This window comes from Heteronotia binoei, chromosome 4 (genome assembly GCF_032191835.1).
Source record: "Heteronotia binoei isolate CCM8104 ecotype False Entrance Well chromosome 4, APGP_CSIRO_Hbin_v1, whole genome shotgun sequence".
Lineage (NCBI taxonomy): Eukaryota > Metazoa > Chordata > Lepidosauria > Squamata > Gekkonidae > Heteronotia > Heteronotia binoei.
In genome coordinates, this window is record NC_083226.1 from 48,216,950 (window position 1) to 48,241,860 (window position 24,911).

Genomic DNA, 24,911 nt, shown 5'->3' on the forward strand with positions numbered 1-24,911 from the left:
CCGTAGAACACACCCATCAACTTTGGTCATCTTCAGGGGCCCTTTTCTTTGGGTGCCATCACAGTCTGAGGCTAGGTGAGTGACAACCCAAGAAAAGGCCTTCTTGGTTGAGGGACTGAAACTCTGGAATTCCTTGCCCAGGGAGATTCGTCTGTCTCCCTCTATCGTTGCCTTCTGCCAGCAAGTGAAGGCTATTGTGTTTTATCGTATTCTCTCATGAACTTTTAGCCTTCTTCCTTGTTTGTGTGTTTATATGCTTCATCTAACTGTTTTAAACATTTTATATACCTTTACAACTCTGAATAAGTACAGCCTCCAAAGTTACAACAGATCACTGCTATTGTTCCAACAGCTGATGCAAGCATGCATGAGCAAATATGAAGAGAGCAGAGACCCTCCAGGCAACAAGGGTGGCTCATGCTGAAGTGGAATTTGGATAACTGTATGCAAAAACAACCTTTTGGATATGTTCTATTAACAAAGCAAACTTCATTGTAATACATGTTTTTATTCAATATCAATCTATTGTAAGTCAGTTTTAAAGGTTTCGTAATTCAAAGTTATAAAAATTTCGTTTAGACACATTGCATATTTGCATTTTAAGGATTGCTTAATTGTTGAAATGATTTAATGTTTGCCATCCTGGGGACTTTGGAATATAAAGATGGAATAAACATTTTTTGAATAAAATAAAATAAAGATTTGCAGGAGAGGGAAATCCCTTCTGCTTCCCACTGCCCCTGCTACTAGTTGCCCTTTTCTGCCCACCTCCACTTTTTGCTTCCTCTTTTCAGGCCCGCCCACATCATTTTTGTTCCACTTCTCTTGCCTCCCCACTGCTGCTTACAGTGGCTTTTCACTACCCCTCTCTGCCCTTGTCACTTTTCGCTTCCTTCTCACCTCCCAGCTGTTACTTTCAGGTCCTTTCTTGGTGAAAAGCCTCCCATGGCCCAACTGTGATTTGGAAGCCCTGGGCTGGTATTTGCCATTTACTGGGGCTTTCAACCTCTTCCATATATCTTTCCTTCTTTTCAGATTTTTATGCAAACCTGGAGCTGTCACAGGTTGGTAGGAAAATCACCCTTCTCTATGCATCGCCCCACTGCAGAATTTTTGATCTCTATTTTGGGCCCATGTTCAGAATTAGAAGTGTATTTGAGAATAAGCTGCAGCTGGTTCTAAGCCAGAGATTCCAGTGAGGCTCAAGAGACCTTAAACAAACGTACAGTAAAATGTACTCTGGACACTGACCATCCAAGTGATCAAGCAACTTCATTTCAAGATCAGGAAGTTAGAGTGAAAAGCTTGGGAATCCTCTGGCAGAGGTTGTCCTTGAAAGGGCAGCTGCTGTGAGAGCCCTCTCAGCCTCACCCACCCCACAGGGTGTCTGTTGTGGGGGGGGGGGGAGAGATAAAGGAGATTGTGAGCCACTCTAAGATTCAGAGTGGAGGATGGGATATAAATCTAATATCTTCATCTTCTTCTTCACTTGAAACAGCTTGAAAACAAGTATGCTGGGGAATCTTGCAGAAGAATTCACACTCATTTCACTTAAAAACACTTAAACTACTTAAATTTCCAAACTTAGCTGCTGTTTTTTTTACTAAGTAGCACTTGTGTTGTAATGTCTTCATTGCTGTGTCACATAGCAGACCCAATAATTGATGACTAGGCAGTTAGTGGTGGTCACTGGGAGGTGCTGCTGTGCTCCTGCCTGCCTCTCCAGGACTGCAGGCAAACAAGCAAGTAGCTGGTGGTGGGGGGGGGAGAATTCAGGTCTACCCTGACTAGTAGATGTGGAGAAGGAACCACCAACCAATCTGGTGGGGAGGAGAAGCTGCTGGCAACATGAGGACAAGGTGAGGGGAAACCTCAGGAATGGTGCTCAGGAGGCAGCAAGTCTATGCTGTTTCCTTGAAGAAGGGGGCAGGAAGTGAAGGCTGTTTCTAGAACCAGGCAGCAATGATGACAGCTTCTTGGTGGTAGGTTTTGCTGAGGCACTAGACCCATCCTCAGAATTTGGACTCCGATGCCATCCCTGGCAATCTCATATTTCATATAATCTATCAGCTATATGTGTATGCATAAGATTGTTTAGAAGGATGCCTCCTTTCAGTTTTTTTATTCACATATGAGGATCCACACACAACCACCCCCTCCGTACTTTTAAATTGTGCTGGGTTTCTGTCCAGTCCATGGAACCAATCTGAGGTATAGCAGTAAGCAGTAAACTGGTTGCTTTATTTGCATTTTCTTTCAGCGTCTTTAGCACCTTGTCCACTGAAACCTGAAAATACAACCAAAAGTCAGTGAATTCACTTACATATTTTATGACAATACACTTTCCCCCTTGAATGTAAGCAGCGCACCACTTCTCTTGAAATCATGGAGATATCAGACTCAAAGCAAAAGTTCACGCTTATTCAAGATTAAAACTAAATGACTGGGCAAAAGTTATTTGGACAGATGTAAAGCAAAAATACTGTTTATCATGGTACTAAATAAATAAAAAAAATTAAAACCTATGAAGTGTTCCTTCATTAGTGGTAGTATATCCTCTCTAACAATAGTTTAAATCAGCACACCCCAGAGTCAAGATATAAGCAAATGTAGCTGACAACTGAATATGCCTATATGCATACGTTAAAGCTGTGGGGGTAGGGGGGAAGAGTGGAAGCTTCTAATTTGAGATGCTTCTCCAAACAGTTCCACCAGTTTACAGTCCCAGTTGCTGCCCTGTTCTTTCAAATGGGTGCCATCTGGAACACCTTTCCTCTTCACTGGACAGGCCAGCAGAAAAGCCTCAAAGAGCCAGACTCGGGGTTCTACAGCTGTCCACCTCACCACCTGTCTCTATTTTTTTTTCTTGCAAACCATCTAATTGGATACTTACTGATAGGAAGAAATTATTTTTGGTTTGGTTTCGGAAATAGCTAACTTAAACATTCCAATTACATTTTCTTCTCTGAAATCAAATTACTAGATCTCTAACTTCAGCAAGAAATCAAATTACTAGGTCTATTCTTTCTCTACTCCAGCAAGAAATCCTTTTGTTATCAGCCACTGCCTGTCATCTGCATGTGGCAATGTCTTCACTGTTTCCACATCCACAGTGTAAAACAGCTTTAAGTGAGAAGCAATGAATATCCATATTCTCCTTATGCAGCTATAAGGAATGCCTGTACCCAGACTGCAGGCTGGATTCTAATCAACTTTCTGCTGGTGAAAGAGGAAGGGGGACCCTCTGGGCCACTGCAAAGGCTGTGCCAGGATTACAGGACCCAACTGGACAAAACCCACAGAGGGTGCAGCCCTTGGTGGGTAGATAAGTTGAGGTTGAGCAGAAAAACAGGTGGGATCCAACCCAAAGTAGTTAATTCAAGAGCGATGCTTTCTATAAATCCAATATATTAAGAATTTTCTCAGAACAGATGATGGCAATGAACTGGCACTAGGCCCGTTCCTCATAGGGTAACATGTTCTCCATTTTATCTTTGCTTCCACAGCCAACTTGTATGGTGACCAGTCAGCCGCAGAACTGAGCAAGCATGCTGCATACATCCATCTCCTTCCTCATTCTGGGCTAAGCACCAAAATCTTGCACCATGTCAAATAACAGGAAAAGCATCACAGCCGGCTTTCTACAGAAACTTAGACTCACACCAGTTTTGATTATAATAAGAAACCATTATGACAAGAAGCAGAGATAGCACGGTAGAGTCATCTCTTCTTAGTTTAATGGGCTGAATCTAGTACCCCTGACAGCTTTATTAATCTAACCTACTTCACAGGGTTGGTGGAAGGATAAATGGAGGAGACAAGAATGATGTACACTGCCCTGTGCTCCACAGAAGATGGATAAAAATGTACTAGATAAATGCTTGCTTCTTATAGCACTTGCAGCCTATACAAAGTACACAACTGTACACTGCCTGATGCTTTATCAATCTAAAACAAAGCCTCTTTGTCAACATAACGATTACTTACCTTCATCTGAACAAAGTTTGAGTTCAGTGCCGCCTTTAAGACCAACCAAGTTTTATTTTGGGTATAAGTTTTTGTGTGTATGCCCACAAAAGCTTACACCCAGTCCCAGAATAAAATTATGTTGGCCTTATAGGTGCCCCTTGTTCTGCTGCTTCAGATCAACATGGCCACCCACCTGAATCTATAATCTTCATCTGCTACCTGTACATAATGTACAGATTTAACATTGTAAACAATGTTAATGGCTTTATTTTTTTCCCAAGCTTGAGGCATGGCAGTCAAGTGACTACTTAGCATTTCCACTATGTCATATCATGAATATCATTCCCTTGCGATGACTCACTGCAGCTTTCTTTCTAGGACCCACCCAAAGCCACCTGCACCACTTGGATCCTGGACATACCCTGTTTTCTTGTACGGCTGTTGGGACTAGCTGGTAAACACTTCTCTAGGAACAGAATTACATTCTAGAAAAGGAGTTAGCAGCCTTTATAACTGAAGAACCAAACTATGTCAACATTCAAAACAAGAGATCAACAAAGAGTCACTACGAGAAAGCCTTGCTGCCTTAACTGAGAATATGCATCTTAACATTAGCGATAACTGACACGATGATTAATAATCTGTAAAATTTCTGGTTGTTGCAATTCATTTATTAGTAAGTGGCACAGGAAGTCTCACACTTAAGTAATAAATACACATGGGGGGCACCCTGCGCAATTGTTTTAGTGCATTGGCCTAAATGAACTGTTCACCTCTATCATCATTTTCCTTTAGGTAAAAGTCCAATAGTCCCATAAAAATCCTTGCCTACCACCTAAAGCATGGATCTCACAGTAAATTCAAGATAATGGAAGGGGGAAGTGAGACTTTTGCTAATTCCCTTGTTCCACTGCAGACTTCTGGCTCCCTCATAAGGGGAGGGGGTCTCCTGCCCCCCCCCCCAAGAGAAGGATTTGGGGAAGCATTTCAAGCTGCAACAGGATGGGGGTGGGAGACAATAAAGTCCTGTTCCATTGTGAAAATAGCTTCTTTTAGTGGAGATTTACCATGGGATCCAAACTCACATTTGTCTAGTGTGCACTGTGATAGTCAAAGTGCTTCACATCCATTATCACATTAATCCTTACATCAACCCCTGTAACATAGGTCAGTATTATTATCCTCATATTGCAGGTGGGAATCAAGCAGGCTTGTAACTACAGTGGGTCCCAGTCTCTCTACCCTTACCCTGGTGGAAGGCCCCCAGCCCCACCACTTACAGCCACCGCCTCTCTTTCTCTTCCAGAGTGCTCTCAGAAGCTCTTCCAGTGGGCTCTTAGAACCTCAGGCTGCCTTTCCAGGGGGTGTGCCTACAGGCCAGCCAGCAGAGCTGCTGGACAGGGGCGGCTTCAGGGGGCAAAGTGGACAGGTGGGGGCAAAGTGGACAGGTGGGAAGCTGTGCCAGGGCAGTCCAGGGCAGCAGAGGTAGCTGGCATGGGCCCCAACATCAGTGGTTGGCTGACTGGAGTGCCCAGCAAGCACTCATTCTGAACAACCCAGGGCTGAGCCTGCAGCTAGGAGGCACCCCAAGGAGCTGGGCCAGGCCAGCATTGTTGACCACTTGCTGAAGGAGGGAGAGGAACGAAGAAAGGAGCATGCACAGAGCTGAGGCAGGCCTGGCAGCAGCAGCAGACAACACTCCCCTCTCCTGCACACAAGTTTAGAGCTGGCATTCAAGAGACCACCAGCTTTTCTGGGGGACGGGGAGAGGAGCAAATGACCCAAGGCGTTTTTATTTTATTTTTGTGATACCACTTTTGGGCCTCACGGCCCCGACCACTTTCCTCAGTGCCCCTCCACTTAAAATTTTCTAGCTATAGGCCTGGAATCAGGGGAAAGAGTCCTAGAGATTGCAGCATGAATAAGACAAAACTGAAGACTTTTAAGTCTCAGCTATCTGCTACACTAGCTTTTAAAAGTGCTTCATGATCTGGAGTGGTAGGACTTCAGTCATGAAAAATACATATTTAAAGAGTTTACAGACTGCCTTTTCCTATAGTGTGGACCCTAGACTTTTATAATTATCCATTGCTTGTTTAGATGGGATTCTGCCTGCAGCATCACTCTCTGGCACAACGTTCACTGTTTCTCAAAGTGTGCATGTAGATTTAACTCTCTGTAAATGATCTACAAAATACTACTCAGAAACAACAACACACCACCAAAGAAAGATTAGAGTTCTTACTCACAGCTTCTTCATGCTCTTTCCAGCAATCATAGTCTGTTGCCATAGCGATACTTGCATAGCAGAGGCCAGCTTCCTTTGCCAAAATGACTTCAGGAGTGGTAGTCATGTTGATTACGTCTCCCCCCCAGCTGCGAAACATCAGGCTTTCTGCCCGGGAACTGAAACGTGGCCCTTCAATTGTGATCATCGTCCCCTTTGAGTGGCATTTGATCCCCAGCTTCTTTGCAATATCCATGAGAACCTTTTAAAATGCACACACACACACAGAGCAAGGATAAAATTATTTGTAATTTTTTTAGCCCTGCTTTCCCACCATATGTCACCCTCAAACTGGCTCAGATACTTCCATCAGAAAACAAGACAAACACAGATGGTGGGCAGATTTCTCAATATCCTTGAGGAGAAATTACATTCACCCACAGGTGCCTGTGAAAAAAGTACAATGCTGCAAGGTAATTTCAGAAGTTAGCCATGTTGCTCTATTGTAGTGCAGCAAAATTCAGGCCTAGTAGTACCTTAGAGGCCAACAAAATTTTCAGGGGATGAGGTTTTGAGAGTCAATGCTCCTTAATATCTGTTCTCAAACGCTTATACCCTCCAAAATCCTGTTGGTTTCTTAAGGCACTACTGGACCTGAATCTAACTTTGCAAGATGTTTAAAACATCCACTGTTAATGCTCAGAGGTTAAGCTAAAATAATAATAATAATAATAAAACCCTCATACCATTAGACAGAGGCAAATGGTTTTTCTATCTAAGCTTCAGTCTGCCAGGTGAGCAGAATGCTAGTTCATACACTGATGTGGGAAAGATTAAAAGAACTTTTCCTCTGGCCCCAGACTTGGGCAAAGAATCTGGCACCTGGCTTGTAATTTTCCATCATACAGGAAGTTTGGGGTCTGACAAGAGTTTAATGGAGGAACCTGGATTCTTTGGGGTTTTTTCTTCTTCTTCGGGGAAAACAGGAGACAAAAACTTGAAATTGATACAGGAAGACAACTCTGCTTTGGCACATAAAAGTTTTAAGAACATGAGAGGTTTGAGTAAAGGTTGGGAAAGAGAGAGACCCAAACAGCCTTAAACAGAAATCTGATTGTGCTGCTGTTTGCTGGATTTACCCATCTTCACAGGATCTCATTTTTTTTTTCTCTAGAGTGGTCAGAATATCAGGCTAGGATCTGAGTGGTCAGCATTCAAATCTTTGCTCATAAAACTTGCTGGCTGCTCTTAGACCCAAAAATGAAGATCAGCAGTCCTCATCCCATGACTTGCAGAGAGTCACCATTGATCAAAAGAGCCGCATGCCTACTCTATGTATTGTACACCACCCCACTGAACACACACATACAATAGTACAAGACATAACTATTAATATCTACTGTATAACTATCAATATATCTAATTCTCAAAGTAGCCATATTTGTGGATACTTAAATCTGGAGACTGGAGGCAGGAACAGACACGATGGATCTTTATACAAGCCTGAGGTTTGCAGAAAAATCCAAACTGGTGGTGCTGTGGGGAGACAGTGCGTATAGTTTCAAGAAAGAAATGCTCTCCCAGTGGTCCATGGCAGGGGTGGCTTGTCAACCACAACAATATTGTCAGTCTTTAAACCCTGCCATCTGCATGCTTCACTCAGGTGCAGTAGTAGCTACCAGGTGACTTGATGCCACACAACATACTTGGCCTCAGCAGCAGCCTCTGCAGAACCCAGGCAACTTGGCTTGGCACAACTCACTTGAATGACTTGCTAATACTGCATGACTTCTGATACAAGGCCAGGCTTTTCCCAGGAAGAGGCTACCAGGGGGAGCATCAGAGGGAAAGCCAAAAGCCAGTGTGATATAATCATTAGTGGCAGACCCAGCTTCAAATCCTCATTCTGTCATGGAAGCTTGCTGGGTGACCTTGGCCCTGTCACTCTCTCTCAGTCTAAGCTATTTCACAAGGCCAGTATGAGGATAAAATGGAGGACAGGAAAATGATGTAAGCTGCTTTGGGTCCCTATTAGGGAAAAGATGGGAAATAAAAGAAGTAAATAATAAAGCTGAAGACTGGGGGTGGAGCAGAAAAAACAAAAAGGCAGGCTAATAAGTAGGAAGGAAGGAAAGAATAGGGGAAGGAAAAGGGGGCTGCCAGGAGAGGCAGAGGATGTAGTACGGGGAAGGGGATAAAGACAAAAAAGAATTGATCCCTGCAAGTCCTTGCAGGTTCCCTGCTTGCAACCTTTCTAATTATCTACAGCTCATGGAGGCTCACAGCTTACCTGTCCTTCAGACCTTAAGGCTGTTTCAAGATGGAAATTACCTACCAACAATGCTACTGGGCAATGGCTTTGCTTGCTTTCCTGGAACATGGGGTGGGTGACACACTGAGGCATGGTGCTCAGAAGAGCCACCAATAGCATGCCAGAGAGTCACGAGTGGCTCCCAAGCAATTGCCTGAGTAGGTATTAAATACTGCAAGGACCAAAACAAGGCAAGCACTGCCTGACATTGATCAAATGCCCAGCATGCTGGCAGAAAAATGGCAGATGCAACCATTTATTTGCACCTTTTCAGTATTTCTCACTCCGTATTTTCTTAAAAATGCATTTCTCAATTATTCTTTTTAAAACTCACCATCCCTCTTACAACTTTTAAAATGCAAAAGAAGATGCTGAAGGGTTTAAAAACGGATTTAAAATAAACGGCACAAGCAAGCTGCCTTTAAAAGTTCCCCATGAGAGAAAGAGCACAGAGAGCAGGTATGTAGACTATGATACCTAATCAGTTTTCTGGGTGCTAAAGCACAATGTCAATTACTAATAAATAAATGTATTGAAATGCTGCTGCAGCTAAAAATAAATCAGCGCCAGTACAATTACAATGAGCAGACCGTTTCACACTTTATGTGGCAGCTGGGCTGCACTGACATTCTCAGCAGGTGAAGCTGGAAATACAGATGTGCCTCCCTGAGCTTTCAAGACGACTAACTAGGGAGACACAACAGGCACAGCTTGATGGGGAAAATGAGCATCCTTTGAGAAAGTGACTTTCTCTTACTCCTGGTTCCAAAGTTGGGTCACCCTGCTTCCCTTCATTATGACTTGTGTCATGAAGTGCTCTCTACTCCTCTGTAAAGAACCGGGAAGTGGCCTTGTATGTCCATGTTTCGCTTCAGAACACATGTTCCTAATAAATCTTCTCACCACTATAATTTTTGTCCAATGAAGGCTCTTGCAGCAAAACCACCATAAATTGTAGCATGGAGGAAGGACAGGGAGAGGCAGATTGACACTTTCTTGGAGTAACTATGGATCAGTGGTGAGAAGTAAGCTGTCATCCTTTGATTACATTTTATGATTTTTCTGCACTCCGTTTAATCATTTTTATGTAAAGCACAGGCTAGAATCCAAAAGGCCACACAGGATGTTCCATTCATGCACTTTCCTGGCTTTTTAAAAAAGCATTCTCATGCAAAGGACTCTTTAGATCCCAGCCATAGGCTATTTCATTTGAGTTAAGGTGAGATTCACTAACTTCTCTGGTTTTGGCACAGAAAGGTTCTGCCATCGAAATGTGACATACTCCAAGAAGGCACGAATGGTTCCCATCATAAAAAGTCAGATGCCTTTTGGTTGTCCTGCAACAAAAAACAGAAGAGAACACTTAAAGGGAACATTTTAAGGACTGGCAAAAAATATGAAGGCATTTAAGCCATAGCCAACTCTACAATGAAGCAATTTGAGATGGTGGCTTCAGGTGGCAGTTGCTGGAAGGCAAAGCAGTCTCTACTTAACTCAGATCACTACATTGCTTCTCAGGAATCAGACACCTTAAACCCCCCTTCATTTTCCAGACTTTTTGAAATACAGCACATCAGGCCACATGTGAGCAAATAGACTTCCTCAACTCTGACATTTCAAGAGTTTGGGAAGCCCTACTACATACACAGCTTGCTGCACTATGTTTAAAGATGCCCGAGGAACAAGGAGAAAAGAAACATGGTCTTCGACTCCTGGGTGTTGCAGAGGGTGTCCATAGGATGGAGTAGTGGCTGAGGGCACACCCTTTTTGAGTGCCACTGGCAATGACAGTGCTATCAACACGCCTGTTTTCTGTACTGAAATTTCAACAAAGGATCATTGCTAAAATAAGGGCCATCTCAGGAAGTGCCAAAATAGACTGAGCTTCCTAGATAATAATTAAAGCAAATCAACTATAATACTCTGTCCTAAGAAAAATTAATGGGAAAATGAAGCAAGTATTAATTAAAAGAAAAATGAAGCAGTCCCAAAGCAAGTGCTTTAAGAATGCAAAACCACTGCAATATTCCACACCCTGCTTAATTGGGAAAGGCAACCTCTAAGAACACAAATCAAAGACAAAAGCCAGCATTTCCAATCTGAAACAGGGTCTGAAATTCCCTGTTCCATTTCAGGTAATTCTGATCTGAAACTAAAACAGGGAATTTGGGGCACTGTTTCAAACCAAAAATGCATTTCCCTAGAACCTACACAGTTACCCACATTTAGCAGAGTTACAGTGAGTACTACAGAGAAACTACACATACATTCCTATTGTTGGGTGGAAACAGATCTGGAGAAAATTACTGTCCAGCGGGAAGACCCTGAAAAACAATCTTAAATCTTGCCAAGAACTACCTTCCTCATTTCTGAAGAACTATGGATGAATTTCAGTGATGCTCTGTGTTTTTAAAAGTTCCTTTAATTAGTTTTCTTTCTACTGACTTATTCTTAGATAGAAACTAATGTGTGTGTTTGTAAAAAAAGGAAAAGAAAAAGCATACCAGCAGCTGCTGACAATGTACAATGGTCAGTACAAACAAGAAACATGCATAGCACCCTCCACTGTGAGTCAGTCAGCATTCCAACTGTAAATGTGCCAAACCTCTTCCTGTATTATCTTTTAAAAACTCACAGAAATGTCACCTGTCTTCCAGCTCATGAGAAAAGGCTGCAGATCTTGCCAGAATAGCAGTGCAACCCTAAACAGAGCTACACGCTTCAAAATCTATTGGAAGTCGGTGGGCTTAGAGGGCTGTCATTCTGCTTTGGATTGCACTGTAGAACATTCAATGGCTAGAACAGAGGCACTAAACACATCTGCGGATTCCTGGCCAAAAACTCCAATGCTTAACAAAACTGGACTGGATGGGTCATTGGTCAGATACAGCAGAGCTGCTCTTATTGATTCAGAGTACCTTCATTTGTACATCGATAGTCAAGAAGAATATTTTGACATAGGTCAAATCTAATTTATTTCTTGTTAGACTTTAGTCTGCTGATGCAGAATCTCATTTACCTGTCTATGAACTGGTCAATCATGACAATATCTCCAGGCTGAATTTCTTCTCTTAAGGAGCCGCAGGCAGTAGTTGCTAACACATGAGAGCAACCCTCTTCCTTTAACGCCCACAAATTGGCACGGTAGTTTATATTTGAGGGCATAACACTATGATGTCTTCCGTGCCTAAAAACACACGAGGCAGGGGAAAATGCTTCAGGTTAAAATGCAAGGAAGAAACACACATTGATGGGCCACTGGGGAGAGGTGGCAGTCACGTGAACATATACAATCTCAGTGTCTGGCTTTACATAATAATTCCATTTATTCATACACATATGGGAAGCCAATCTAAAACTGAAACCACATGATGCTCTTTACTAGCTTAGGATCCCTGATATCAGTTACTTTGGAACTGGAGCAATGTTTCCTCTAAGTGTTATGAGCAAAAATTCTACCTTGTTTTTATTTATTTATTTGTGGTTTATATCCCGCCCTTCCCACCAGGTGGCTCAGGGCGGCTTACAACATATAAAATCTGACATAAAAATATAAAATTATGCATAGAAAATTATACATTCCACAATTTACATAATAAAAATCTAAACATTCACATAGTTATGTACTTAAACCATTCAAGACATACGGCAGTCTTGCAACTACACTCAGTTTCAGTGCTGGTTAGTTGTGGGCCAGCCGGAAGAGGACTGTCTTACAGGCCCTGCGGAATTGAACAAGGTCCCACAGGGCCCTTACCTCTTCCGGCAGCTGGTTTCACCAGGAAGGGGCCATTACAGAGAAGGCCCTATCCCTTGTAGTTTTCAAACGGGCTTCCTTTGGCCCGGGGATAACCAGGAGGTTTTGAGTTCCCGATCTCAGTACTCTCTGGGGCACATGTGGGGAGAGACGGTCCTTTAGGTAGGCAGGTCCTAGGCCATATAGGGCTTTAAAGGTGATGACCAGCACCTTGTACCGAACTCGGTAAGATATTGGCAGCCAGTGCAGAACCCGGAGTCCCGGCCGAATGTGCTCCCGTCTTGGGAGACCCAATAGCAACCGGGCAGCAGCGTTCTGCACCAACTGCGATTTCCGGGTTCGGCACAGGGGCAGCCCCATGTAGAGGGCATTGCAGTAGTCCAACCTTGAGGTGACCGTTGCATGGATCACCGTTGCTAGGTCGTCACGCTCCAGGAAGGGGGCCAACTGCCTTGCCCGCCTAAGGTGGAAAAATGCAGACTTGGCAGTGGCTGCTATCTGGGCCTCCATTGTTAATGAAGGCTCCAGTAGTACCCCCAAGCTCTTGACCCTATGCGTCGCAATCAGCGGCGCACCGTCAAAAACCGGTAGGGGGATTTCCCTTCCCGGACCCCAGCGGCCCAAGCAAAGGACCTCTGTCTTCGCTGGATTTAGCCTCAGCCCGCTCAGCCCGAGTCACCCAGCCACAGCCTGTAACGCCCGGTCCAGGTTTTGTGGGGCGCAGACCGGCCGGTCGTCCTTGAGCAGATAGAGCTGGGTGTCATCAGCATACTGGTGACAACCCAGCGCGTACCTTCGGGCAATCTGGGCGAGGGGACGCATATAGATGTTGAATAACATCGGGGAAAGAACCGCACCCTGGGGCACTCCGCAGTCAAGCGTGTGCCTCCGGGACAGCTCGTCCCCAATAGCGACCCTCTGACCCCGACCTTCAAGGAAAGAGGAAAGCCACTGCAAGGCCAACCCCTGAATCCCCGCGTCGGCGAGGCGGCGGGCCAGTAGCCGATGGTCGACCGTATCGAACGCTGCTGATAGGTCCAACAACACCAGCACCACCGAGCCGCCCCGATCCAGATGCCGTTGCAGGTCATCTACTAGGGCAACCAGCACCGTCTCCGTCCCATGGCCCGGGCGGAAGCTGGACTGAAGAGGGTCAAGGACGGAAGCATCATCCAGGAAGGTCTGTAGCTGCCTCGCCACTGCCCTCTCGATGAGTTTGCCCAAAAAGGGCAAATTTGAGACCGGCCGATAGTGTGCCAATTGGGCCGGATCTAATGATGTTTTTTTCAAGAGGGGACGGACCACTGCCTCTTTAAGCGGTGTTGGAAATTGCCCTTCCATCAGGGATCTATTTATGATATCCCGTACAGGATATCTAAGCTCCCTCTGGCAAGATTTAATAAGCCAGGAGGGACACGGGTCCAATTTACAGGTTGTTGGGCGTGCAGATAAGAGAATCCTGTCAACTTCATCCAAGCTGAGAGGGCTGAAACCATCCAGAACACAATCCGAAGACAGGCACGGAGCCTCGGTTTCACTTACTGTTTCTAATGTGGCGGGGAGGTCGATGCGGAGCGACGCAATCTTGTCCGCAAAAAAGTTCGCAAAAGCCTCGCAGCCAATCTCCAATTCTTTAAAATTTGGTCTGCCCTGAGGCAGTGTTGTTAAACTCCGAATTATATTAAATAGTTGTGCCGGGCGCGATGTTGCGGACGCAATCTCAGCCGCAAAGTATGTTTTCTTTGCAGCTTTGACTGCCACCTCATAGGACTTCATATTCTCTCTATAAGATGTTCGAGCCGCTTCGTCTCGAGTACGCCGCCATTGCCTCTCTAGTCGTCTGAGTCCCCGTTTTAGTTGTCGCAACCCCTGGTTATACCAGGGTGTCGACTTCAAACGGGGGCGCAGAGGGCGCCTAGGTGCGATCTCTTCGATGGCTCTGGAGAGTCTATCATTCCAGGACTCCACCAGATCATCCAAGGAATCGCCAGGGGGCCCGGGATCCCGCAGAGCCGTCAGGAACCGTTCCGGGTCCATCAGGCTCCGCGGACGAGCTAAAATACGCTCTCCGCCTAAACAGGTTTGGGGTGGCACATCCACCCGAGCCTTAAGGGCATAGTGATCCGACCATGGCACTGCTCTAGCAGTAATATCGTTCACTAAAACTCCCGCCACGAAGACCAGGTCTAACACGTGCCTCGCCTGATGAGTGGGCGTTGTGACAACTTGGGAGAGTCCCAGTGTCGCCATGGATGACACCAGGTCCATCGCCTGACTGGAGGCTGCGTCGTCGGCATGAACACTGAAGTCACCCAAGACCAATAGCCTTGGGTACTCCAATGCCCAGCCCGCCGCGGCCTCCATCAGGGATGATAAGGCGCCGGCCGGTGCGTTAGGCGGACGGTACACCAGCCAGATCGCCAACCCCTCCCCAACGTCCCACATCAGGCCGACACATTCATTGCTCACAGCATTGTGAGCAATGCTCCCTCTAAGCTGTGGAGTCTTGTGAGCAAACATTCTACTTTGTGAGCTGTAATGTTGTGAACTACTGTATAAATTAGTTTGCTCTGGAGCCATTCTTTATGAGCTGAGACAAAAATGTGCAAGCTGAAGGCTAAAAAAATGTGAGCTAGCTCACACTAACTCAGCATAACTCAGAGGGAACACTGGACTGGAGCTAGAAGACCGTAAGACAGAAGGCACTCTTCTGTTAGCAGGCACTCTTCTGTCAGCAGAAGGCTAGGTTTCTAGTGTGTTTACATCCATTCAGTTGTAGCCAATCCAGAGGATGCCAATCTCAGGAGCGCATGTTGTACCACCCTCTCCCAGTTCTCTTCTATCCCCTAAAAAAGTGGCGAGCCTCAGTACACACAGACTGAGGCTTACTGGGACCCTAGGTTCTACCAGCAGGACTGCCTTTTCCCTGTAAGTTCTGCTGTAGCAGTTTTGTGGCAGTCTTCTGAAGCTGTCATCATGGAAATGGGTAAGATCTACAGCTGCCCACCGTTGAGTTTTCTTTGCTGCAGCACACATCTTGCAGGAACAGCCTGCCTGAAGAGGTCAGAAAGGTTACCACATTTTTATCATTCTGCAGAAGGCATAAAGCAGAATGACTAAGGAGGGGGTTTGTGTAAAGGGAACAGGGATGTAGTAATGTCTGTGAAGTTCTATGGAATTGATGGCATTATTCATTGCATAATCTATGCTGTCTGTAGTCTGTGTTGTTCTTAACTTGGCAATCTGGTTTCATTACATTGCCTGGTTGGATCCAGCATGAAACTTCTCCTTGCACAACAGCTTCTTGCACAAACAGAAATGAAAAATAAATGACTCTTATGCTAAGTTAAATGTATTGTATTCTTGCTTGTATTTCCTCTTGGGGCAAGATCTTGTGCAAAAAATTTCTCGGCACTATAATCAATGCCCCTCTAAGATGTGAAGTTTTGTGAGCAAATATTTTACTTTGTGAGCTACTGGCATGAAAGTTATGAAGCTACTGCACAAACTAGTTTGTTCTGGGACCATCCTTCCTGAGCTAAGACAAAGCCTGTGAGTCAGAGGCTAAAAAACTGTGAGCGAGCTCATGCTAACACAGCTTAGAGGGAACACTGACTATAATATAAAGGGACGAAAGAGCTAGACATTGCACAAAATTTTGTGCAAGTGGAATTGCACTAACTCTGTTTATGTTTCCGTTTGCACATCACTGGATCCAAGCCCTTATTTGGATTTTTAAAAATATAGTATTCTGTCCTTATTGAAATGTTTTAAAATGTATAATCTGCCTTGAGTTCAGCAAGACAGACAGACTATAAATGAAGTAAGTAAATGAGTCCCAGCTGAAACCCTACAAACCTTAGCCTTTAATGCACTGGGATGGAAGGTTTTTCTCGTGTTTCTATATCATATACCCCCAATATCCCAAGAACTCAAGGCAGGTTACATTTCTAAGTTCATTTTCATCTACACATCCACCTTGTAAACAAAGTTAGAAGGAAAACAGTGTCTTGCACAAAGCTGCCAACTGAACATGGAAAGACAAAGAGAAATCAAGAAGGAAAAACATACCAACCTCATCTGTATTAACTGGAAAACTTCCCAAATGCTCAATTTACCACCAATACTATGTGAATCTTTGAAACCAACGCCTGTCATAGAGACCACATTTTCTAATACAACTATTTTCTAATACAATACCACATTTTCTAAAACATTACTGAGGACTCCACATACCTGGCCAGGAGCACACAGTCAACGTTCTTTATCTTTCCCAAAATCAAAGCATCTGATGGCTAGAGTAAACGAAAGAAAACTAATAAACATTACAAAGTGCCACCCACATATTCAAGATTTTAATTGCCATTAACACAGGTACAAGAGGAATTAGAGAAAGAGAATTGCACTGTTTAACAACTGTCATTCCTGAAAAAGGTTCATCTTGAAAAGGCATGATTTTACCTTCTTCTGCAAATAATCCACCAATAGTAGTTTCTTAAATGCCATGCTCTTAAAGAACAACAGGTGTGCTCTTTCAAAATTCCCATTCATGTCAATGAGAACTACTCCACAACAGTTCCTAGCAGAGTCTTGGTTATGGATAGATCTATGGGGTGGCTGCTGATGGGGTCCTGTGATGTCCATTCAGAGCAGCACCATAGGAAAGGCAGGTATTTTGTTACCAGAGTCATGCAGGATGCTAGAAGATGACCCATGCAAATCCAGTCACTGGGTCCCTGTAAGCTCTGTGAACAGAAAGGAACTCTGGCACATGCAGACTACAAGGACCTGACATACTTAGGGAGAGTATTTACACAATCAACCTTGGGCTGAATCTAACTGGCTTTTCCAGTGTTGAAAAAGGGAAGAAGGGATTCTCCCTTTGACCATTAAAAAAGCCAAGGATCATGGGACATGCATGGACAAAAGCCAAGTGGAATGGGGGCTGTAGCATAGACTGGAATTGTGCGACCAAGTGAAAAATAACTGGTTGGATACAACCCCTGTGTGTGCATGCCCTATGACATTCCAGGTACAGAACCCACAAACAGGAGAGCAGGCTGCTAAAAATTATATCCATGAATGCCATCTATTAAGAGATATTGCCAGGAGACCACACATAAGTGGCAAGTCACACATGGGGCACAATCTTGATTGAGAGTGAGAGATGTTCATTGAACATAACAGGGTGTTGTAGAATTGACACCCAAACCCACCCATGCCATTATCACAAATTGTATTAAAAATCCACTGAATTTCATCAGTTGCCACACAGCATAGTGGACTGTTCTATGAGAAAGTCCATCAGATTTGCAGTTCTTGGATACGTTACTGTTTGTAAGCACCTCCCTAACTGCCATACATAAAGTACACAAACAGGATGATCAGTGACAAGTACCAAGTTATTCATACCTTTCCATATGGTGTATCGACATATTTTTCTGTTCTGCCTTCTAGTATGTCAGGGTCATCCAGACCAGTCCCTCCAATAATGCCAATCTTGCAGAGAAAAAGTACTCATTAGAAATCTTAAACTAAACACATTGCTCCTGAATTTACTCCCAAAACCTCACCCTATAAAGTGTGTTATGCACTGTCAAGTCATGTCAGATTTTTGGTAACCCTAATGACCTCCAAAATGTCCTATTATTAACAGCTGTGCTCAGGTCTTGCATATTGAAGACCGTGGCTTGCTTTATTGAGTCAATCCATCTAATTTTGGGTCTTCCTCTTTTCCTACTGTCTTCAATTTTCCCTGGCATTATTGCATTCTTCTGTGAATCCTGTCTTCTTGTGATGTGACCCAAATACCCTATAACAGTGAACCATAATAACAATAACGTAACATAATAACATTGTAACAAAAACAACAACAACAGAAGATAGCAGAATAGAAAAGAAAAAACAGGATGAGACCATGAAATACCAAGACGTATGACTAAAGTTAGAGTGGCCCAGGAGAAAAAGGTTACCATTGTGCCAGTTGTCACTGAGCCCTTGGAGCAGTGCCAAGAAGTCTCAAAAACACCTAGACATTCTGGGCATTGAGCTCAGATCCAGAAGACAGTGTTGTTTGGAACAGCAAGAATCCTGCAAAGATAGATCGGCAGTCTCCAGTCAAATACCTATGAGAATTAAAAATAACAACACCAAATAACACCAGCTACACTCCAGAAAACAGTGTTGCTTGGAATAGTGAGATTCCTTTGAAGATATAGCTAAAATACGTAAGAATTTGGTTAGATCCTGAATTGCAGAACGCCATCTACCAGTCAAATATCTGTGACAATTCAAAATAATTATTATAGCAACTAGGAATAAGTTGTAATTATTGTAGCAGTTGTAATTCTGAGTGATCTCCATCCCTCACCTGGAATTTGAAACAGTGGTTCCCCAGGAGGAAATTACATTATACCTGTCTGAGGTTCCACCCCTTAAATCTTTAGGAATTTTCTAACTTGGAGTTGGCAACCATATTTCCTTCCCTTTATCTGCCCTTCTTGACTTCAGCTTTCCACTGCCTTCCCCTCCCTGAAGCCTCTACATAGAGAAATGACAGTCTTTCTCTACAGTGCAGGCAGGGGGGGCGGGGAACCAAAACAGCTTACATCATTCTCCTCTCCCCCTTTTTGTTCTGAACAACAACCCTGTGAGACAGGTTAGGTTGGAAGTCTGTGACTGGTCCGAAATCAACCAAACAGCTTCCACAGCAAGAACCTGTGTCTGGCAGACCACGCTCTGAAGCCCTGACTTCTATGCCCTCCTCAAACACCACCACAGAATCTCCAGAAATCTCTCCCCAACCTGGAACTGGCAGCTGTAGTCAAGACGGGACCCAATGCGTTCTGTCTCAGAGGCCTTTAGTGGTACCTTTCAGACCAATCGTCTGTCTCTGATAACATTGTTGGTCTTAAGCACAAGACTTCAATCTCTCTGTGTGTCTTGCTTTCCCTGCATCTCTCTCTCTCTGTGAATCTGGTCTGTTGCAACAAGACATCATTTCCCCCCTTTCCACAGGAGGATAGGGAAGAGTCCTCAGCCAATCAAGGGAAGCCTTTCTCTGGCTGTTTCCCTCCTCCTTCCTCACTCAGCCAATCAAAGGAAGGGTTTCTTTCTCTCCTCTGTGAATCAGTGTGACAGTGGGAGAGCAGGGAGAGCCAGTAACTGCCAGAACTAAGGATGGCTGCCTATTACTGACAGAATCAGCTTTGCTGGCTAGCAAGAGCCACTTGGGCGGGGGGGGGGGGGAGAGGAGCAGACTCAACCAACAGAATGCAAAGTATTTTTGATTGATAGTTTGACAGGCCAAAAGTTGATGCACCACAGTCCCACCCAGTCCCAATCAATCAGGTTGGTAGGTTTTGCCAAGGCAAAAGGGCTTTTATTATATTATAGATTACAACGATAACAATAATGACACAATTGAATGAAGGCCACAGAAGCAAAGAATGTATTTTGTCTGAGATTCAAGATTGCTTTTTGCTAGGACTGCAATATTTGAATCACTCAGCAATTTTTAAAAATGTCTTTTATTAAGCACTTACAAAGCACCACCATTGTAAGAAATGTACCATCTCCTGTGAAAGAGATAATGGCAAAACAAATGAAAAGTATACATTTATCAGCAACAAACAAAATATACTTTTCTCTTTACAATCTGCTGTATACCAGGGGTGGTCAAGAGTAGCTCTCCAGATATTTTTTGCCTACAACTCACATCAGCCCCAGCCAGCATGGCCAATGGCTGGGGCTGATGGGAGTTGTAGGCAAAAAACATCTGGAGAGCTACCTTTGGCCACCCCTGCTGTATACTAATTTACTTCACATTCTCTACTTATGTGTGTGTGGACTGGTAAGTTCCATTTCATTATATCTGAAGAAGTGTGCATGCACATGAATGCTTGTGCCTTGAATAAAACCTTGTTGGTCTTAAAGGTGCCACTGGACTGAAACTTTGTTCCTCTGCTTACAATGGCAGTGTAAATTCTTTCACTGGGTGACAACTCCTGCTTGTTTCTCCTTTATTACAAACTTTCATAGGTACAAATTAAAAGTAAATCCTGCCTAAGGCTTCACCAGCCACAAGACTTGTCACTACACTATTTATTGATTCAGGAACTTTATGTCACTTTTCCAGACCAGCTTGAAGTGGTTCACAACAATACAAACAAATAATAAAACCACAGCATAAAACTATTTTCAGAAGCTTAAAATGACAGTGATAAAACAGTCCCTAGGTTAAAACCTTGTAGGATGGGCAGTGCCCCAGCCTGGGGTTTTCCAACTTAGCAAGTTATGGGCAGCAAGCCAACTCAGAAACAGGAGAAACTGACATGGCCCTGTGTCCCACTTGCCTGCTTAAGACTGCCTACCACCAACACCACTGTAGTCTCTGAGATTCTTAGAAACTTTCCACCTCTTAACGGTAGATTTGAAGTAACATGAAAAAATGCAGCGGTTTATAAATCCATCTCTGTGACAGAAATAAAGAGTCTAGCAGCAGCTTAAAGACTAGAGCTGGGTTTTTATTTGTTTGCAGCATAGTTTTTGTACACTTCATCGGATTAAGGTTGGCTCTAGCATGCGCACTAGGCAAGCAAGCAAAACATTTATTGTTTAGGACATATAGAGTGACATACACAAGGCAAAGGCAAGAACACAATAATATTAAACACTCTTAAAAACATAATTAAAAACAAGTGAACACCTTCACAATACAAAGTTAAGCCCCTCTCTGGATCATAATGGTGAAGATCCAGTAGCATATTTCAGTTGCTCTACAATTTTAGTCGTTTTTAAAATCTGTTTTATAATTGCTTTCCCCCATGTTTCAACATTTCTACCTGATTATAATTGGAAGTACAGAACAGACAAGAATAAAAATGAGAGCTGTTGGTTTGGTGCCTGGCTTTGATATCACAGCAGCTCTGTCCTTGGAAGTACTGAGTTACTTAATTACTTCTCTTACAGATAACTACTGAGACCTAAAATGGGGGGAAAGAAGTTGGCCTCTGGATTTCAGCTCCCCACCAAAATAATTACATACAGACAACTCTCTTTTGAGAGAAACAGTGACATTTCTTCTCATTCTACCAACGATAGGTTTATTGCATTAGAGCAAGACGAGCTCTTACAATCAGCTCTGGACTTACACCGCTCTAATGAAACTGACAGAAATAAATTTCCTAATACAATTAAGAAATAACCATTGAAGTCAACACTCACTCATAATGAAAGGTTATTTTCAGAGAGCGAGGAGCCAGCTATGCAACCCCAAAAACACTCCATGATGAAGCTTATTGGAGATCATTGCTCATTAACCAGGGAAATGGTAATGGCCAGGGCTTTTTTTGAGCAGAGGAGCACAGGAACGCAATTCCAGCTGGCTTGGTGTCAGGGGGTGTGGCCTAATATGCAAACAAATTCATGCTGGGCTTTTTCTACAAAAAGCCCTATGTATAACAATGTTAATATCAGGGGGTGTGGCCTAATATGCAAATGAGTTTCTAACAAAAAAGCTCTGGTAATTGCTATTTTTCAAGAACTTATTAGCATCTCAAGCAAGTTAGATACACTTACCAACACAGTAAAGGCTATTAACAAGAAGACATGCTATCACTTACAAAGGAGTGAAGCAGGCAGACCTCCTATGTTACATGTGCAATTCCCCAATTTATTTTCAAAGCTACCTACCTTACCCCAGAAGATGAGGCTATTTCAAAAGTGAAAAATGCAGTGTCTATTCTCCGTTTCCAAACAATTCAAGTGGTGCTGTATTATCTCTTTAATTACCTGAACTATAATTGCTAGGCTATAAAAGAAGTATCATGCTTTCTCTGAGTCAGCTTTTATGAACTGAGTTCCATCTAATTGATCTTGTAAAGTTTGAAAGACTTCCTGATAACTTTTGAGGGTTCAGATTGTTCTTACCTCCTCAACAATAACTTTGATGTTGCTAAAAATGAGAAGATACTTTTAATGCGAAAATTGCAAAGGAAACAAGGTATTTGCAGATGTGAAAGTTTTCCCACTTCTGCCAAAAAGTACATCTGCACCATCTCCGGATTCTGTTCCATCTCAGGATAGGAAGGACAAACCAATCCTAGCTCCATGGTTTACATCTAAATTTATCTCCACCAAAAAGACTTTACAAGATGAGCAAGTTTACGCTGGCTCTACTTTAGATAATCTAAATAACTCTACCCAAAGCTACAAGTCCCAGTAGGACCGCTTCAGCAATGTACCATAGAGAGAGTGGTAGCCAGGAAGAATTACAGATCTCAAAATCATAATACAACTGAAAAGATGGAGGACCCAATCTCCCTCTCAGCTACATCCTGTACAACTGTGATCGAAACCTCCATGCAAGATGAATCAGCAGTTGATGATGTAGATGATTTTTCTTCCCCCTGAGCAAATGGAAAAAACAAGTTTGCGCTTCCAGCTGGGTTTGATATTGACCGAATGTGGGGGCGTTCTGAAGTGACTGTTGCTAAATTCTTTTTCAGATGGGTTAGGGACTGATTTTATGACAGTTTGAGGTTTTTTGTTTGTTTTAAAAATATTTCCCTTTTTCTCTCCATCATCCTATCCCTCCCTTCCCTAAATAGTATTTCTCAGGGCTTTTTTGCAGCAGGAGCATATTTGCACATTAGGCCACAAACCCCTGATGTAGCCAATCCTCCTGGAGCTTATAGTAGGCTCTGCACTGTACAGTACAGCAGGCCCTGTAAGCTCCAGGAGGATTTGCTACATCAGGGGTGTGTGGCCTAATATGCAAAGGAGTTCCTGCTACAAAAAAAGGCCCTGGTATTTCTGTTGACCACTGTCCTTTTTTCTCCCTCTTTCTTTTCACTTTCCTTTCCTGAATAGCATTAACCCAGATTGGAATTGGGTTTTGGAATTGTTCCTTTTCAATACTAGGGAAAATGGGGTTGGACCAGAAGTGGAGAGAGGGCAGATTGTGACATGTAGGGTGATGGGGTGGAGGTAAAGAATTCATTGGAACAAAGGGTACCTTGGCTTGGTTTGTGTTGTTTTAGCCTCTCTTAAGGTTCAGAACTTATATCATGGGTTTGTAAGGGAGGGTAGATCTTAAGGTGGCAGGAGTGTTAGGATTCATGAAGAATTTTACTTAACACTACCTAAAGGATGTAGCATCCTCTCCTTTTTGATATTGTTTTGTATTCCCATTCTAGGTTTTAATGTATAATCTCCACAGTTAGAGACCTCAAGGGGTGCACCTTGATTTTAGCAAAAATATCTAAATGAAATTCCCATACCATAAATCATAATCATTTGTCCATATTAGTGAATACAAATTTCATCCACAGTCAATTCTGACTGACTAAGTCAAAGACTGCAGTTAGATCTATGAAAGCAGCAAGTATGGACTTGAGACTCAGCTGGGCCAGCTGCTAAAAAATCAAGTGATGGCCAATAGTACCTAACTCTTTCCTGAGTCCTGCTTGTTCTGGATGGATAAGCTGATTGAAACTCTCCCAATCTGCACATCAAAAATTTGCTGTGCGGTTTAGCAGGTATGTCCCAAAACTGAACAGGACAATGGTTTGGGGGATCTGATTCACAGCCTTTTTTTTTTTTTTTTTAAGTACAGGCACAACAATGTTTTGCTTCCAACCATAAAGAAAAACACCAGTAGAATTAACCTGGGCAAACAGTTTCTCAAAAAACAGGTGATCACCAGTCAGAAAAATGTCTGTGGAGGGGTCAAATCTTTACCTGAGAACTTAGCAAAAGAAAGAGAGGCAGTAAGACTTTCTGTTTGAGAATCTGAGATGGGAGACAAAAGAGATAACGAGGCGAATGTTAAAAAAATAGAGCCTGTCTGGGTCTAGGATGGGCGGGACACCAAATACCTCGCTAGATATATGCCATTCTCCATTCAAAGAGTTTATTGTTAAGCAATGGAATAGTGGTCTCAAAGCAGGTAATGACTCATTGGAGCAAACTCTCAAAAGTTCCTTCCCTTAGTGCCTGGACAAAAACTGTGTATTGAACCATGGGAACCATTTAATCCTCCTTACACCAGGTTGAGAGCCATGTGGCGCAGAGTGGTAAAGCTGCAGTACTGCAGTGCAAATTCTCTGCTGATGACCTGAGTTCGATCCCAGCGGAAGCTGGGTTCAGGTAGCCGGATCCAGGTTGACTCAGCCTTCCATCCTTCCGAGGTCGGCCAAATGAGTATCCAGCTTGCTGAGGGGAAAGTGTAGATGACTGGGGAAGGCAATGGCAAACCACTTCGTAAAAAAGTCTGTCGTGAAAATGTCATGATGAGACGTCACCCCAGAGTCAGAAATGACTGGTGCTTGCACAGGGGACTACTTTACCTTTTTGTTACCTTTTTACACCAGATTGAGTTCCTACTAATGGATCACAGGCTAAGCTAAGATAAATATTCTCAAGGTCAAGCATTACATTTAAGAGGCAATGATCACTTTCAACCCTATTACCAACTTCAAAACAGTGTGTATGAAGCAGCAGCAAAGATGATACTGCAATATCAATTGTGCTTGTACCTCAAGAACAATATGCAAATGTGCCCCCTGAGATAACAAACCTACTACCATGCAGACTGCAGCTCACAGAAGGCTAATAATTCTAACAACCGAGTTTATTGAGAATCC

General features: G+C 43.4%; 1 protein-coding gene across 1 annotated transcript in view; it reads right to left on the reverse strand.

Annotated features, from left to right (window-relative positions):
* Positions 1 to 24,911, reverse strand: part of MTAP (methylthioadenosine phosphorylase) — a 37,969-nt gene that overhangs the window by 1,706 nt on the left and 11,352 nt on the right. The window contains exons 2-7 of the mRNA XM_060237220.1: positions 17,677 to 17,763; positions 16,501 to 16,559; positions 11,527 to 11,694; positions 9,742 to 9,844; positions 6,219 to 6,458; positions 2,165 to 2,287 (exon numbers count right to left, since the gene is read on the reverse strand). Of these exons, the coding sequence (XP_060093203.1) occupies positions 2,165 to 2,287; positions 6,219 to 6,458; positions 9,742 to 9,844; positions 11,527 to 11,694; positions 16,501 to 16,559; positions 17,677 to 17,763 (780 nt within the window). The remainder of the gene's footprint in view (positions 1 to 2,164; positions 2,288 to 6,218; positions 6,459 to 9,741; positions 9,845 to 11,526; positions 11,695 to 16,500; positions 16,560 to 17,676; positions 17,764 to 24,911) is intronic.